Here is a 16,626-nt window from a genome sequence, read left to right as displayed (position 1 = left end):
ACACCTCCTGCAGCACCTCCTGCTGTCCTACACCTTGACCCTACAGCTCCACAGAGATCTGTCACTGCACCTCGGTCCTCTCGATCTGCTCTGTTGGCCACCCTTCCTCCTGAGCTGAGTTTTCTCAATTTAATCAGAAATCAAACCTTAAATGTTTCCTGTTGTGTGGCCACATTTCAAACGCACAATGTTCCAGTAGATTTATAATTCATTGAGGTGGGTTTTTCTCTTCTCTAGTTTAAACTGTATTTCTAGCTTCTCTTTGCTGAGGGTGTAATTGGTGGTGTGGGAGCTGACCTGAATAACTAAAGACTTCCCTGCTGCTGCACTGTGAAGAGCAATCAAAAGCAGTTGCACTTACTGTAAATTTCAAATTGATCTGAGTGATGTAAATTTCACCTTCCTTTCCAGTGCTGCATTTAGGCGGTAAGCAATAGAGAGGTCAATAATTTGTAGACAGGTTGGGCCACTGACCCCAATCATTCCCCACTCAGTGAAAGAGACTGTATCTTTATTTTATGCCAGGAGTCATTGTATGGACTAAGAGTGTTGCTGTGGGGTCACAAGCTGCTCCTGCCACCTGAGAAACCCGCACATGCTGCCTGCTAAGTTTGAGGAGGTGGTAATGGAGAGTTTCCCTTGTAGAGCAGAATGTTCCAGTGACCTCTGCTTTGCTCTAGTTTCAAGGACCTGTGACTGAAATGATCCTCAAACCCTTGCCCCACTTGTGACTGAACTGAGATCTAAACTCCGTACACACTAGGCACTGTTGTTGATTGATTTTACTCATTAATCACGTAGGACTGATCCAACAAAGCACTTAGGCACATGCTTGAGTCTAGGTTTGAACAGGTGATCTAGATATATATTCATTATATATTTATACTTATTTTCTTTCCAAAGAAGAAACTTGCACAAGCACAGAGGGAGAGAGGAAAAATCAAAAACATTTTGGGCCGCATTCCATTCAAGGTTTTCAAAACACTTTCTGAACATGGAGGCCCTGCAAGCCACCTCTGAAGTAGATAAATATTATTATCCCCAGTCTACATCTGGGGAAACAGAGCTGGAGAGACTTGCCTAAAGTCACACAAAAAACACATGACAGTTACACAGCCATGAATAGAACCCAGGAGCGCTGATTATCAGGCTCCCACCCTGATGTCTAGAGCACACTCCCTCGTGTTTCTCTGGAACATGTTGGTTTGGAAAGGCAGGGCTGGTAACTGGAATATAAATTCATCAATTTTCTTATACTGTATAGCCAAAGATTTAAAAAGTTGTAGGGAGTTTTAACCCTCCAAGGACCATCCTGTGCTAAAATCACAAACAACTTTTTGGCTTTTTTTGTCTTTTAAGACAACTTTTGGACTAATTTTCTCTCTCTTAATTCTCTAATAAGGAGAATGACTCTCTCTCTCCCCAGCTCCACCCCATAACAGCTCTGCTTTCCGCCTTTGATTGACTCAGCCAAATTTCTGGAAATTGAGTTTTTTCTTGTTTCCTTTTTTTTGCTAAGCAGAGTTCAAAAGCAATGTGCTCAACACTGATCCGCTTAATTGTTCCCAGAACGTGCAATTTTAGCTCTCTAGTTTTTCAAGGATTGGCACTGCCTGTTAGCCTGCTTTTCTAAAGGAAAAGGCACAAGTTAATCTACCTGCAGTGTTGGCTAGGGGCATGGGGGGCAACATGTAAACAACATGCTGCTGCCCCCACCTCCCTGCTGTTAGACTTGGAGAGACACTGCTTCAATAAAAAGCCGGGAGGAATGCTTAGGATATTTTGGCAAAACTCAACCAGTCCCCAGTTCCCTCTTCCTAAAATTGCTTTGGCTACTTCCAATGAAATGTGCTCCCAGGAGAGCACAGAGGACTAAGTGGAAGGCTAGAGCAGGAAGCTGGCAGTTTGTGGGGATCACATAATATTAGTGAGAAAATTACTCATAATTTGCTAATAATGAGTGGAAGTTTGCCTATCGTCTTTTTTTTTTTTGCTCCTTTTTTGATTCACTTTCTCACATTGCAATAAATAAGTCAGTAGGTGTCCAGCCCCTCTCCCCCCCCCACCATTCCCCATGTCTGGCAGTAGAAATTCCCCATTTGAGGGAAAAGATGGGCAGACTTCTAATGTGCCAATCATTTTACTTATGTTACTATTCTAAAGCAAGCATCCCTTCTACCATGGCCCACACCCAATTAAGCAATACAGAGAATACGGAGGAGGAAAGGGATGCAACCCAATCCACATGCTCTGGGCTTGGACAGGATTTCATCAGAAACAATGGGGCCCCTCTATTCTTGTAGTTTGTGTTTCTAGTTTGCTTAGCTGGCCCAGATGATAGAAAACAATCATTTCTGTTTCAGCTTTGCCTGGACAGCTGCTCCTCCAAAGTGATAGCAAAGAGATGGCTTTTTTGGCAATCCAGATGCTAAGGTGAGGGATGTATTAGTCACACAGATGAAGAGATGGATGGATGGATAGATATTGTTTCATTTTAGAGGCTCCTGCTTTCACATGTTTGTCTTGGTTCTCCTAATTCAGGCTTCACTTGGGATGTAGTAATAATATCAAGGAAGTGTGTGTTTTCCAGGGGCCCCTTACAGTAGTACTACAATGTCAAAACTTAGAGTGACTTCAGTGGGAGATCCACACCCACGCACCTATGACCTGATTCAGAGCTAACTAAAGTCAGTGGGAGTCTTTCCATTGACTAAATGGAGCTTTGGATGAGGCCTATCACACTGGACTTCTCTTCCCCCCGTGGTCTGATACAACTTGAGTTGGCTGATCTTCACGGCCTGATGAAGACTCGTCTCTTTCCCTAGGCTTTTGCCTACAGGGCTTGTGGTTAGGATGGGGTCCTGTCTTTTTACTTGGAGGAATGTCATTTATTTTATGCAAATACCTGGCCTGCGAGGATATTATACACCGTGGTCCAACCCAGCCTGAGTTCATTGGCCTTTATGCAGGTGCTTAAGTTTATAAGTATAAGGCATAGATGTGATGAGTGGGACAGGGAACCAATTCATGCATGAATGAGAATGCTAGGCACCATCGCCACGCTGCACCTGCCTAGTGCCGGGAGCAAAGTCTAACACAGCAGTGCATAGCTGAACACTTCATTAGCACAACAAGGATCACGTGTAAGCCAATGTCTGTGCACGTGTGCACTCTTCACCCTCCCATCCCGGCCTCATTTCACCCTGGGGAGTGGGTGCGTAAGGAGCCTGAGAATTACTACTACTGAGTGTTGAGGGGCTATTTCAAGTGCCTCATCTTGCTCTCTGACACAGCCTCCAATCTGCCTTCCCTGCTAGGCACCGCACCAAGGCTGGCGGGATCAAGGACTGTACAATAAAGCTAATTCCAAGTGAACGGCGCCACACTGAGCGGATGCAATATCTGCTAGGAAACACTAGAGGGAATTTAGGAAAGGAGTCAGATGAGAGTGGGATAGGGGAGAGGCAAGATAATGGCAAGTTATTTCTCCCATTTTGTGAGTTAACCTAATGTTTCCAGTACAATCTGCCCTCAAAATATGATGGTAAGAGGCTTCTGCATGTGGCATAAAGGGCTCAGCAAGAAGCCTGATAAATCCAGATTATTTGTGCGAGCGTGAGAATGAAATGCAGCCGGCTTGACCATAAATCGATCTCCCCTCCCCCCACTTTGCTTTGTAGTCTAGCCTAGAATACCTTTCCCCCTTTCCCCCCCCCCCCATTTTTCATTCTTGGCTGGCTCGGACTTGCAGCCGCCAGCTGTTTGCTAGGATCACCCTTTTCCCTTGCTCCCTCCCCTCCAAATTCTTCGGGACATTATTCTCTTGAAGCTTTGGCTCGCAATAAGAATTTAATCAAACAAAACAAAATCACAGCAACCCGCCGCTTCTTGGACAGTATTTGATGTGTAAATATGTAAAGAAGGAACACTCTGGAAATGTGATCAGCTACCTCCTGGAGACTCAAGAGTCCTACCCTGAACCAATGAGACCCGACAAGGGGTGTGTGTGCTCCTGGGAGATTAAATTCCATCTGCCTCCAGGGGTGGTGGGAAAATGGGTGGCTAGTGGCATAGGCTAAGGAGGGAGTCACTTCTTAAAAGGGCATTTCTTGAGTGGTAGTGGGATCCTATTGGTCATTCATCAACAGGCCAGTCAACAATTGCTTGTTTTCGGGTGTGGAGTTTTTGCATTCAGTTAGCCTGGTTCCCATCAACGTCTGTCATGGGTAGTTAGACGTAGTGGGAATTACGATGCACAATCTGCTTTTGCCAGCTTGTGGTGAGCTGATGCCTGACCTGTAGCTCTGCTTCTCTCTTGCCAGTTGTGGATTCTATGGCCACGTCAGACTCGGGGGGAAATGGCTGGTGATGTTGTACTTGATATGGTTGTGCTCCTCTCTCTGTGTGCACATTATGCCCTAGCTATTCTGATTGCTGCAGTATAAGTGTATAGACCACACCTCCAAAGACAGCCTGCAGGAAAAGGTAGGCATTCTTCCCACTGAGATGGTACAAAATCAGCACCCCAGCATGATGCTGCATTGCTGAAGATGCCATCTCTCAGAGGGGATGTAAAACTGAGGCCCTGATCATTGTGTTCACTACAAATCCAGAGAGATTTCTGATGAAGAGTGTGTTAATCCTGTGTTCAAATTCCAGCTCCAGTAATGACATTCTGCCTGCAGTTCCAATTGGAGAAGTAAATCTCCGTTCCCTAAACATTGCTATTTCCAGCTCAGAGGCAGCTGTGAGTCCATCCTGGGCCAGGGGATCCATTTCCTGTATAAAGTGCCATAGAGTTTTTGGCATCCTACTGGGTGGAAGGCCCAACATATAAATATCTACTGAAACTCTCAGCAATTTATCCTATTTGGAAGGTAGTGAACTTATAATTTGATGCTGATGCTAAAGATTAGCACTAAGGAGTCAGGTGATTTATTTAGGAGTAAAATACTGCTTAGTAAAGATTCTAGCTAACAAAACCCCTGTGTTTAATTTTTTTGGCGAATGAGTTGCAAATGCCCAGGTCTGACAATGGAATGGACCCTACATTCTAACTGAAAATGAGAGTCAGGTCAGTTAATTCAAGATCAAAATGTTCTTTTTTGATCTACATGTACCCATGTAAGGTTGGCCAAAATAATCTGCTCCCTTAATTCAATACTTTAGTTAAAGTGTGCTGTGTAAGTGCATGAGGCCACGAATCCTAGACCGTGGGGACCGGCAAAGCAGGGATGATTTGATGGGAGTTTTGTGTAAGTCATATCCATAGCAAGGCTAGTTTCCTCACTACTTGCAGCTGCCATATTAAAAACAATTGTGCTCTTTGCCAGATACTTTTCTGTGAACATTCTTCATCTGTGGGATGATCTTTTGTTACCAAAAAAGAAACACCTGCTGTTTTCCCTCCTTGCTTGTACATGAAACATCAGTCTGCACTTTACCAATCCGCAATATTCCTGGAGCTTTTGGACTTGCTGTATCATAATTAATGGCATTTTTGCACTGCAATAATTATTCCTGATTAATGCCTTCTGTTGTGTTGATCTCTGACAAAGGCTAAAAATGCACATAAGGCTCTGTGTGTGTGTGTGTATACAGTGTACTTGTGCATAACACACAAAGATGAAAATATGTGTAAAACAGCTAATAGCCATAGATGGCTGTATCCTGCAATAACATCTTTTGCTGGCTACCCATGAGCAGTCGTGCACACAGACTTTTGTTTGTATAAATGTTGGGGGAATGACTGTTCTTCATCTGAACACCCTTTTCCGCATGCAAGCAAGGAGACAGGCGGCGGCAACAGTATTCATTGTTCTTGATGCAATCTTTTCCAGTTTAAAATGTATCATCCAGCCAGACAGGAGAAACCATACCATGTGACCAAGATGACCAGTCAGACATGAAGAGTAACCAACGTAGCACACACTCAGAATGAATACTGCAAGAATAACCGCTAAGCTGAAAATTATCCAGTCACACTACTCTACCAACAAACAGCAACTGGGATCAATTCACGAACGATGTGCTCCAAATAACCGTTCAGTAGAGGAAGAATAAAAATCACAGAAATCAGACTGGAAAAGACCTACCAAGACATCTACTTCATCCCTTTGCTAGTGCAGGATTGTTCTCTATCATATATATTTTAGTGAAGGATTGGAATAGAGTAGGCTACATATTTTTGGGGACCAAGACTTATGGTGAAATTGTGGCCCCACTGAATACAATGGGAGTTTTGCCATTGATATCAATGGGGGTCAGGATTTTATCCTTAGTGTCTCTTTATTCCTTTCCCTACTTATCAGGCAATACTCCTGTGTGAAAGGTGAAATAAGAAATGCACAATGACTGGAAGTTGTGGGGCGTAGCAGCGCACATGCCACACAATAGTGGAATATTTTTTGGCGTAGAGAGAATAAAGGGAAGGGGGAAAAGCATTCACTATTGAAAAGAAAATAAACCAGCCTCAGTAACTTTTTCTTTGTTACAGCCTGACTGAAACTCAGGAAGCACAAAAGAAAGCCGAGCTAACTTTCACTAAACTCCTATTCTCCTTCGTGATTCAGTCTCTCTCTTCCACCAAGCTAAATGGCATAGAAATGAGGTGGCAAGGCAGTGGATGCACAGTGGGATAACATGGCCCCTTTTTTCCACCTCCCAAGAGATGGAGATTAATAAATGTGATTCATGTATCTATCTCTTCATCTGTCTCAAAACCCCCGTCAATGCAAATAGCTTGCTTCCGCTTTCCCGGGACTCTCTTGAAAATGAATCTGTCTCTCAAATGTTCCTGCTAGATAAAGGACAATAAAGAAAATGCAGACTTGTGAAGTATTTCTAGAGAAGGATGATTAATAGACATCTGAGACAGAGGAGCTCAGCTAGTTCCTCTGCTCCTACCAATGTGGGCCTTTTCTGCTCCTTACAGGCTGTTCTCCACTGCTTTGTCCAGGCTAGTCTGCAATATCCCAAGGGATGGAGCTTCTGGTACTTCTCTTGGGAAACTAGTCCCCAGGCTAACAGAGTTCACTTTTTAGGAATTTCCTTCCCCCCAATATTAAGCCTACATTTTCCTTTGTTCACTTTCAAACTATTGCTTTTCTCTACACAGTGCCACAGTAGTGATCACAGAGAGAGGGAAAAGATCCTGCACTCTCTGTGCCTTAGATGTAATGGTTCATTGGCAACTAATCGGCTTTATGTGACCCAGGCTTAACTTGACACATCTTACTTGTCACCTCGCTATTCTGGCATGTGTGTTAATTGCATTAAGCATAGATAGCCATGGAGTGTCATGGAGCATGTCTTGAGTGTGTCCAGTACAGGGTGACCATCTATGGCCAGACACTCTGCAATGTGAATTCTCTGTAGGGTGAAGATCCACAACCAAAGACCGTGATATATGGTGACCATCCATTATCTGACATTCTGTGATGTGTGTTACATAGCAGCCTGTGATGGTGATGCAAGATACATTTTAATACAAGATGACCAGGCACTGTGTATTATTTGTTACATATACGTTTTTCTAGAGCAACCAGAGCAATCTGGAATGTCAGACCCTGTTCTAAAAGTGCACCCCACTGTCTTAGGGCAGTGTGGACTGGAACCTATTGGCATTCCCTTTTAGATTGAATTGGTTCTTGAATGAACTGCCGCTGTCCATGCATGCACTGATCAGTACCTCATAAAACTACAGAGTTTATATGGCATGTGTTCTCCACTCCCACATACTTCAAGGTAATCCCTGGGAAAACCCTTCAGGAGCACAAAATCATCTTTAGAGGGGACTCACAGGCCTGGAATTCATTGTTGCTTTTGCAACAGGGCAACCCTCAATTTCCCACTTCTGAGGAAGTCTCGTCAGCCCTTAACCAGTGGTACTGCCTTGCCCCAGTCTGAACTCTGAAAACCCTGGGCAGCCTATGTTGGTGCTCTCTGAGTCTGACATCATATCAATTAAACAGAGAAATGTCAAAGGCTGCTCAATGTTCCCACTTGGCTTGGCGAGCAAAATGGCATCGTGAGTGAAATGAGAGAGAGCAACAGAATTATTTGGAAACATCAGGTGCTTACCTGTCACTACCAGCTGGATGGTGAGGTTCTCATGTAGGCCATGTTTAGTGTTGCTCAGGACTATGGTGTAGTTCCCAGCATGCTCTGGTCTCAAATCCCTTATGCCCAGCTTGTACTTCATTGGATCTGGTACATAGCAAGTGTGGTTCTCCTTGATTGGCTTGCCATCTTTATACCTGTTTTGAAGAGTGAGGGAAGTTCAAACGAAGACTGTCAGCACTGCATGCAGGCAAGCCCTAGTACACAGTAGAGGGGCTGGCCATTATCCAAATTCAGATTTAACTAGGTACATTGTTATTGCTGTCCTATGGGAATATCTGTAGGGAATCCCACTGGGCCATCAGTGCTTGCACTGAAAAAAACAACAACCGTACATGCACTCCCCTTACCCATCCTCGCCAAATTGATGGGAATACATTGGCTTCTTTGTTTTCCATATTTTAGCCAGCAACAGTGAAAGGAGATGATCAGAAGGCTGCCCATTCAAGGACTCTCTGTGATGAAAGTAACTGGCCTCTGTATTGAGAGCACCACTTGAACACACAAATCCTGGGCCACATACTCAAAAGTGTGTGTCCAACATTGCACAAGCAAGTTTCTAGGTGCTTTAAACTGAGATGGACACATGCCAACAACATCTGCATGTGGAAATTGGGTAGACAACTAACCCTCTGATGAGCATAACAAATATGCAGTGCAAGTGTTGCAATATGCACAGCAAATTGTGGATTTGCAAAAGCTTGGGCCACCAGTTTTGGAGTAAGCGAATTAAGGGAACAGATTATAATTAATTGTTGTTATTATTATTACTCATTATTGCAATGAGTGTGCATGGCCCTTTACAGCACTGGAAACATCCAAAGTCTGTACCACAGGAGCTTACAATCAATTTAAAGGTGACTGAGGCCACTTTGAAAATTTGGCTGTGTACATGCAGGGGACGTGTTTTTATTCTGTTTGGACAAATATTCTGAACATCTCTGTTTCCTCCCAGGGAGCATTTGTCATCTTGAACCTTCATCAACAAAGAGTGGGGTAGAAGAATCTGAATAAGGTTCCTCTAGTTCATAGATAAAACCACCTGCAAGTAGCAGGTGATGTTGTTTGGATGCTTTTGGACTTCAAATATTTGATGGGCAAGACACTACAACCCACAGGTCAGGCTGATGAACTTCTCAGGGACTCCAGCTGGAGAAATGTGACTGTGTTCAGTCTGAGAGTTTTGAAAGTCTCCTGGACAGTAATTTAAACAACTGCACTAAAGAGGACTCCAACATCAACATCTCACTGCTGCAGCATAGAACACACAGGGCAGACAATGTTGGTGGTCTCAGACTACTCCCAAATATGGCAATTTCCTTTCTCAACCTCTGCATGAAGTATGATCATTGCTGTAGAAAGAAAAGGGGAAAGTCCCCACTTCATCCCATAAAATATCCCCAGCTCTTTAAAAAACACCCCCAGCAACAGCTGGCTAATTTCTCTTATGATTTGAATTGAACCTAATGGAATTTCATACAACTTTACTATTTAAAAACAAAACCAAACCCCAAACAGTACCTACTCCCCCTTCTGTCTGCCAATCCTGCCACTGAGTCATTTGGACTCAGCACTTCTTGTTGGCCAACGAAAAATGCATTGTGGAGGTGCCAACTCACCACAGCATCATGGCAAGGTACGCTGAGTGTGGCAGAAGGCTTTCACAGATCTGAGCATGCTTTTGAGCAGCTGTCTGGTTTCTAGGCAATGGAATAGGGGATAGAATGCTGGTGGTCTTGGCCAACATTTCCCCTCGCCCTAAGAAGAGGCAGAGAGGAAGGGGAGAGAGAGGGGAGAAAGAAGTCAAAGGGGAGATGGTGGAAGTTAGTGCCTCCTATGGTTGTTGAAGTGCTGCATCTTGTATTAAATAGTGATGTGTTAGTGCCTTTGATTGGCCCATAGGATTTGGCATGATTCCCCTTTGTTTGCTCTGTGTGTGTGTGTGTGTCTGTGTGTAGGGTTGTGATGGATACCACACTCTTGGCATTGGTGGATTGAGGAGAGACATGGTGGAGTTCTGTGGATCCATCAGATGATATTGCTTGAGTCACTTAACTGAATACATAGGGGGAACAAAGGCCATAATTAAGTTCATCTATTGCATCACTGGCCATAAAGGACTTTTCTTCATTGACAGAGGAAGGTCTAATAGGTCTTTTGCCCTGCCAGCATCTATGATTTCATGAAGCAGTCTAGAAACATTTGAGCTCTATTCTATTTTGGGATGATTCTGTGGATAGATCAGTATTTCCTGCATGCCCCTTGCTTCATTATTTATTTATTTATTACTGCCTAAAAAACAGGATCCTCAGAGATCATCTGGTCCTGACTCCCCACCTGCAGCCAAAGTCCTAACCCTCTGCAGCTGGCAGCTGCAGAAAGTATTCCCACATGGATTAGGACTTCAGATGGGGAAGCAGTGGCAGGAGCAGATAGATCCACTTTCAGGAGAATGTCCTGAGTCATAAATGAGCTGAAGAGGCAGACGTTGTCATGCAGAGAATGTTTCTCACAGCTTTCTGGGAGGCACTGGCTCCTTTTAAGATCAGCTCTGCTAATGGTAACACTGACAACGCTCTCTTGTACTTTTCCCTTTGCACATGACTGAGCAGATCCTCGCATTTCTGCTATGGGGTAGGGATGTATCGTTATCCCCAGGCTGTCAGTGCAGAAACTGAGGGGTGAAGTGACTTGCCCAAGATCATATCACACAATGAGTCTGTGGCAGTGCTGACAATAGAACCCAGATTTCATTGTTTCCTAGACCAGCAATTTAGTCACAAGGCCACCCCTCTACGTTGTCTGCCATGTCTGAAGAAAGTGGCAGGTATATCTTTTCTTATCCCTTTCAGAAGATCACATTTTCCTGATCCTGCACAAGAGGCTGATGATGCTCACCAGGTAACACTGGGGCGGGGAAAGGCATCCACCTTCACAGCTAGTTTCAGTAACTTGTGTCCTGCTATCCCCTCATAGTAGGGTCCTTTCTTATAGGAAACTCTCAGGAAAGCTTTGTCTGAAACAAATATTTTAAAAAAAGTCACACAATGGAAGAGTCTTGTCAGGCTATAAATACCCACAGCCCTAAATACAATATGCTCTGGAATGGGTTTCAGCATGATAGATCAGGAGAAGCTACAGACAATCGAATGGAATGACAAGCTGCCAGTAAGCTTCAGCCGTAGCTGTATCTGTTCTGTACCAGAACTAGAGACAGGCTCTCTCGCTGCACATTTTGGTTCTAGTGGCAGTGGTGGCCATTTAAAAATCAACCACTGCCAACAGCTACTACACAGTGGTATCTGATGATAACCCACGTTATCCATGGAACAGGAAATATTTGCAGTAACTGGGGTGTCCCTTGGCAAAAGTTGATGTTTTCACCTCAAAGGGCCAGATTTTCAAGGGCAGAGCACCCACAATGGGGGCCAGACTTTCAGAGGTGCTCAGCATTTCAGATGTGCTCATTTGAGCATTTCAGAGGTGCTCATTTGCACGGCTGCTTCCCATAGCTCCTATTGGCTGGGAACAGTGAACCGCGGCCACTGGGAGTTGTGGGCAGCCGTGCAAATGTAAACAAACTGTCTGGTGGCCTGCCAGCGGATTACTCTGGTGGGCAACGTGCGGAACCCCGGGCTGCAGGTTGCCCACCACTGGTTTATGTCCTAAAGCATGAGGATTGATAGGCCACTCTTGTGACTGTATCCTAGCTGGTGTCATTGCTAATGGACACCTACATAATAAAAATGTCCATCTCCTTAACAGTCCTGCTTCCCAGACACTATTCTGATTTAGATACAGAACTTACTGTATACTGTGATTGTAACATTGGCCTTCAGTCCCATTACATTGGTCTCCAGTCCTGTTACGTTGACTACTCTGCATACGTACAAGCCACTGTCTTCCATGGTAATGTTCTGGATGGTCAGATTACTGAAGCCTTTATACACTGACTGACTTTTGTTCAAAATTGGTATAGGCTTATGATCCTGGATGACAGAAGAAAGAAAAAAAGAAAAGGGTCAACTTTTTGCTTATTCTGTTTCAAATACCCTTCAGTTAAGAGATATATACTCCAAAGACCTAGGCTGAAACATTTACACTTTCCCCCCAGAGAGTAGATTACTAATAATACACAAGAAGTCACAGCAGACAGACCTTTTCAGGGAGCTTTTAATGTCCATAGACCTACAAACTAATGAAATCCAGTAACTCTTTACTAGTACCACGCAAGTGGGTAAATTAGTGGACGTACCACAAGAACAGAACCAATCAGGGGCTAATATCCTGACCCTGTTGAAATCAATGGCAAAACTCCCATTGACTTCTGTGGGGCCAGGATTTCATCTGTGTTATTTTGGGACTCCCAGCTGTAGTGTACATTTAATTCTTGGTCAGTATCAGTCTGTTTGGGGAAGAAAAAATAATACCTTAAATAGTAAAAGATCTATTTAGTAACCACATCCCAATGGAAAAGCCCTTTAGAACATGATACAGAACTGTAAATTTCAATAGAAATTTTGACCCTATAATATTTAATAGGGATCTGTACACCTCCTACATAGAACTCGAGCAGATGGTTCAAAGAAAGACAATAGAAAGAAGATCAACTTCTATTTCATTCTACAGATTTCAAAGAGAAAATTCTGTAGAACCACACTGGTTTCATCCTGATAAAATTCTACAGGTATTTCCCACCCAGGCTGTAGTTTTTGTTATTTTTCTTTTCTTGTCTTTTTTTTAAAAAAATTCTTTCATGAGTTTTGCCAAGAACCTTTTGAGGGGTCCCAAGTCATTAGATAACATGGAACATTCTTGTTTGCTGTGCAAGCCTGTAGAAGACCAGAAATCATCAAATTTAGGGGTTTACACAGGACAGAAATGGAATATTTTTTAAATTGTATTGAATTGGGATACTGATCTTGGGGCTCTTTCTCCACAAGGAGAACTTTTAGAATTGCTGCTTCTTAGAAATATGTATTTACCCTAATTTTAAGAGCTGTTAGTTTTAGGGCTCAATCCACATGCTGCTGCCAGTGACTTAAATGAGAATGCAGGGCGCTCAGCAGCTAACAAGAGGAGAGGTTTAATTAGGGATGAATGAACCAACCCTGAACAAGACTTGATACTATGTGGGCTCCACCCCTGTGATTCCCAAGAGGGTGTTGAAGGGGCTTAGCACCTTGCAGGAAGTGCTCTGTATGCTGTGAGGGGTCAAACCCCAAATGACCCCCCTGCCCTACACTCCATTAGCAGAGCCTGAATCCTCACTTAGAACTTGAACCAAATTTTTAGTGAGGCTTGAGAAAGGCCGTTTTGTTTTTGATGAATTTTTACACAGTGAACAAATGCCTAGATTTATGGATAGCTGGATGGTCAGACAGACAGTCTGCCACATCTGCGGCTGCTCGATTCCCCATTGTCAGCGAGGATCATACGGCGGGATGAAGTGATGTGGGAAAGGCTATTCTTTCCCTGCAGAACGAAAAATGCCTGGTGATGCTGCAAAAATCCAGTTAGGAGATTTGCAGCCCAATTTTGCCAGAGCAAGAGGCTCAGAGAGTTCCCATAAGCATCCTGAGTTTTCAGCTCATCCAAACTGAAAAGACAGTCATGTGGGCCTCTCCCATTGCCTGTCTTAAGAACGACAAATGAAAGCAAAATTAGGACTTACTAAACCATAAGAACAGAACTTTCATTTCCATACAGTCGACTACCCTGATGCAACCAGAGACAGCCTTAAATTGTCAGCTACTCACTCTCCCCCCAGGGCACTGCCATTCAAATTCAATCCGTCCATTGAAAAAGGTCTCTGCGCTGCATTCCAGGCTGAGGGTATCTCCAACCAGCAGCTTTCTGGGGTTTGCTTTCAGAGCCAGGTTCTGTATTCTGCCCTCTGAAATGAAAGGAACAAAGGTAAGACTTCCCCCCAATCTACTTCAGCTGAATTTAAGAGGAGACCCAAATTTCAAATCCTTCCTCAAGATCTTGCTCCTCCTCTGAGGAGGGCAGGACATTAGCCTGCTAATGACCTCCGTGGGAGCTGCTGGGCACTCAGGCACTTTTGAAAATGAGATCACTGATGTAGGGACGTTAATCTCATTGGTCTATTGTCTGGGTTATGCAGGAGGCCGGATAGGATGATCGGAGTATGTGCCCTTCTGGACGTAAAATCTTCTTTACTCCTGCATTCGGGCTCCAGCCCTCGATCACTGGCCACATAATCACACTGATATCGTCCTCGTCCGTCCTTTCTTAGTCCCTGTCTAGGCTGCAATTTTCAAAAATGACTAGTACTGTTGAGCGCCTCAGTTTGGGGATACTAGAAAGGGGCCTGATTTTCACAAAGTGCTGAGCACCCCCCCTCTGAAAACCAGCTGCCCTCCACACCGGGCACTCCTAAGCCCCTACTCAATTGTTAAAATCGTGGTCTGATGTTAGCTTGTTAAACACCTTGGGGTAGGGATCAGGTCCTTTTATTAACGGTGTGAAGTATCTAGCACACTCTTGAGATCAGTAAGATAGTAAGGCTACTACCTAGTTCTTACATGGCACTTTGCAAAGGCAGTCAGTACCATTATCATCCCCATTTTATAGCTGGGGAAACTGAGGTACAGAGATGGCAAGTGACTTGCACACGGTCACATAGCAGGCCACTGGAAGAGCAGGGAATAGAACTCCTGAGTCCAGTCTAGTGCACCATCCACTAGGTCAGGGTGCTTCCCTATTATAGGGATCCTATATTGGCCCTTAAGAGGTGGGACCGATGACCTTCTTTGATTTTGTGTCATATGTAGGAAATAATTACTCTAAGCACTGTAAAAAGAGCTATCCAGAACCTCCATCTGGCTGCCATACAAATTTCCTTGCCTGTTATTTTAAATGCTAGTTGTTGAGAAGGGTACCATGACCTAGTGGAAATGAAGTCACAGCGAACCCTGCCTAGTAAAATTTAAAATTTATGAGGAGGTGAAGAAAATATACACAAAACAAGGAGCACATTATTCGAAATGGGCTCAAACAAAGCCTCAGTCCCAAACACCTCAGTGTTCAAAATCCAGAGTTGACTTCTGCAGCTGGAGCCCATCTCGAAACACAATGGAGATGTTGTGGTAAAGTGCCAAGAGAAACCAAACAAAAACCGTGAGGTTTGCAAATGAGCATTTACATGAGATTTTATATCATGATCTTGTAAGTTCCACAAATACCAGAAATGGGCAGACAAGGCCACTGCTTGGATTTGCAAATCCCAAAGCAGTGGTTATTTGAATGTAGGTTCCACTTTATCCAAACCAACAAAGCTTTGGTGGGATTTGAGGAAAATATTTCAGTTCTGTCCCATCTCTAAACTGGGCAATTTTTCAAAACCAGGGGTGGATCAGATCCAAGTTCTATTTGATCTGAACCACCAAAGCTCAAAGGGGAAGGTGGGTGTGCATAAAATGTTCCAGTTTTGACTCATCTCTAATACATACTAGCTATAAACCCCAAAAGTTATCTTGGAACTAGGCTAACCAAGGAATAATAACCACAAGGCTTAGCTAAGCACTAGAATTGTTTCTGTTCCATTGAGTAGCAGTTACTGCTCAGCACACAGGGGTCACTCACCCACTTTCTGTGGCATGTAGTAGGATGAGGACTCAATTCCGTTTACTTTGGTTGTACACTTGAGTATGCCTTTGAAGAAGTGGAAAGGAGGAGAGGGGATGACAAATCCTCTCTTGGGGTCCCACACCATCCTCCAGTAGCTGAACTCTGAAGAAGAAGGAAGCTGAAAAAGAAGAGGCAGATAGAGACTGCTGAGATTTTCCCCTTGCTCACACAGCAGAGAGAGAAGTAGCCATACCTCCTCTTCTTTGGAAACAAGATGCATACTTAATCCATTCAGAATCAATGGTGCAATCTCAAGAGGTACAAACAAGTAAGCCCCTAAGGCAGGAATGATAGCCTTGTGTTTAAGGAACAGAGCTGGGTTATATTCTGGGCTCCTACAGACTTTGTGTGATCTTGGGCAAATAACAGGTTAATCTGTTAGAGCCTCACTTTCCCCATCTGTATAATGAGGATAATAATACCAACCTTGTAGGGAGACTTGGGGTTACATTTTCTAAAGTGACTCAGGCACTTTGGAGCTAACCATAAAAACCTGATGGGAAGTAGGCAGTTTTAGAGATGAGTATACTAGAGCCTAACTGGACCTATACCAACCATTGGAGGTTGAATGTTATCAAAGATTTTGTTCCACTTAAATGAGACTGAGGACCGAGGGGATGAGATTGCCTACAATGGCATGTGGCCCACCTGTGTCTGCTAATAGCAAAAATCTGCAACAGCTGGAGATGGGGCACTAGATGGGGAGGGCTCTGTATTACTACAGAGAATTCTTTTCCAGGTGTCTGGCTGGTGGGTCTTGCCCACATGCTCAGCATTCAACTGATCGCCATATTTAGGGTTGGGAAGGATTTTCCCCCAGGTCAGATTGGCAGAGACCTGAGGGTTTTCACC

The 16,626-nt window shown here is 43.9% G+C and overlaps 1 protein-coding gene across 1 annotated transcript in view; it reads right to left on the bottom strand.

The window, feature by feature from the left end:
* Nucleotides 1-16,626, bottom strand: part of LOC144270151 (vascular endothelial growth factor receptor kdr-like) — a 178,056-nt gene that overhangs the window by 79,191 nt on the left and 82,239 nt on the right. Inside the window, exons 5-9 of the mRNA XM_077826410.1 lie at nucleotides 15,730-15,892; nucleotides 13,881-14,017; nucleotides 11,930-12,110; nucleotides 11,020-11,137; nucleotides 8,083-8,258 (exon numbers count right to left, since the gene is read on the bottom strand). Of these exons, the coding sequence (XP_077682536.1) occupies nucleotides 8,083-8,258; nucleotides 11,020-11,137; nucleotides 11,930-12,110; nucleotides 13,881-14,017; nucleotides 15,730-15,892 (775 nt within the window). The remainder of the gene's footprint in view (nucleotides 1-8,082; nucleotides 8,259-11,019; nucleotides 11,138-11,929; nucleotides 12,111-13,880; nucleotides 14,018-15,729; nucleotides 15,893-16,626) is intronic.

Source organism: Eretmochelys imbricata, chromosome 9 (assembly GCF_965152235.1).
Source record: "Eretmochelys imbricata isolate rEreImb1 chromosome 9, rEreImb1.hap1, whole genome shotgun sequence".
Taxonomy (NCBI): domain Eukaryota; kingdom Metazoa; phylum Chordata; order Testudines; family Cheloniidae; genus Eretmochelys; species Eretmochelys imbricata.
Note: the sequence above shows the minus strand (reverse complement) of the source record. Positions and strands in the feature narration are given on the sequence as shown.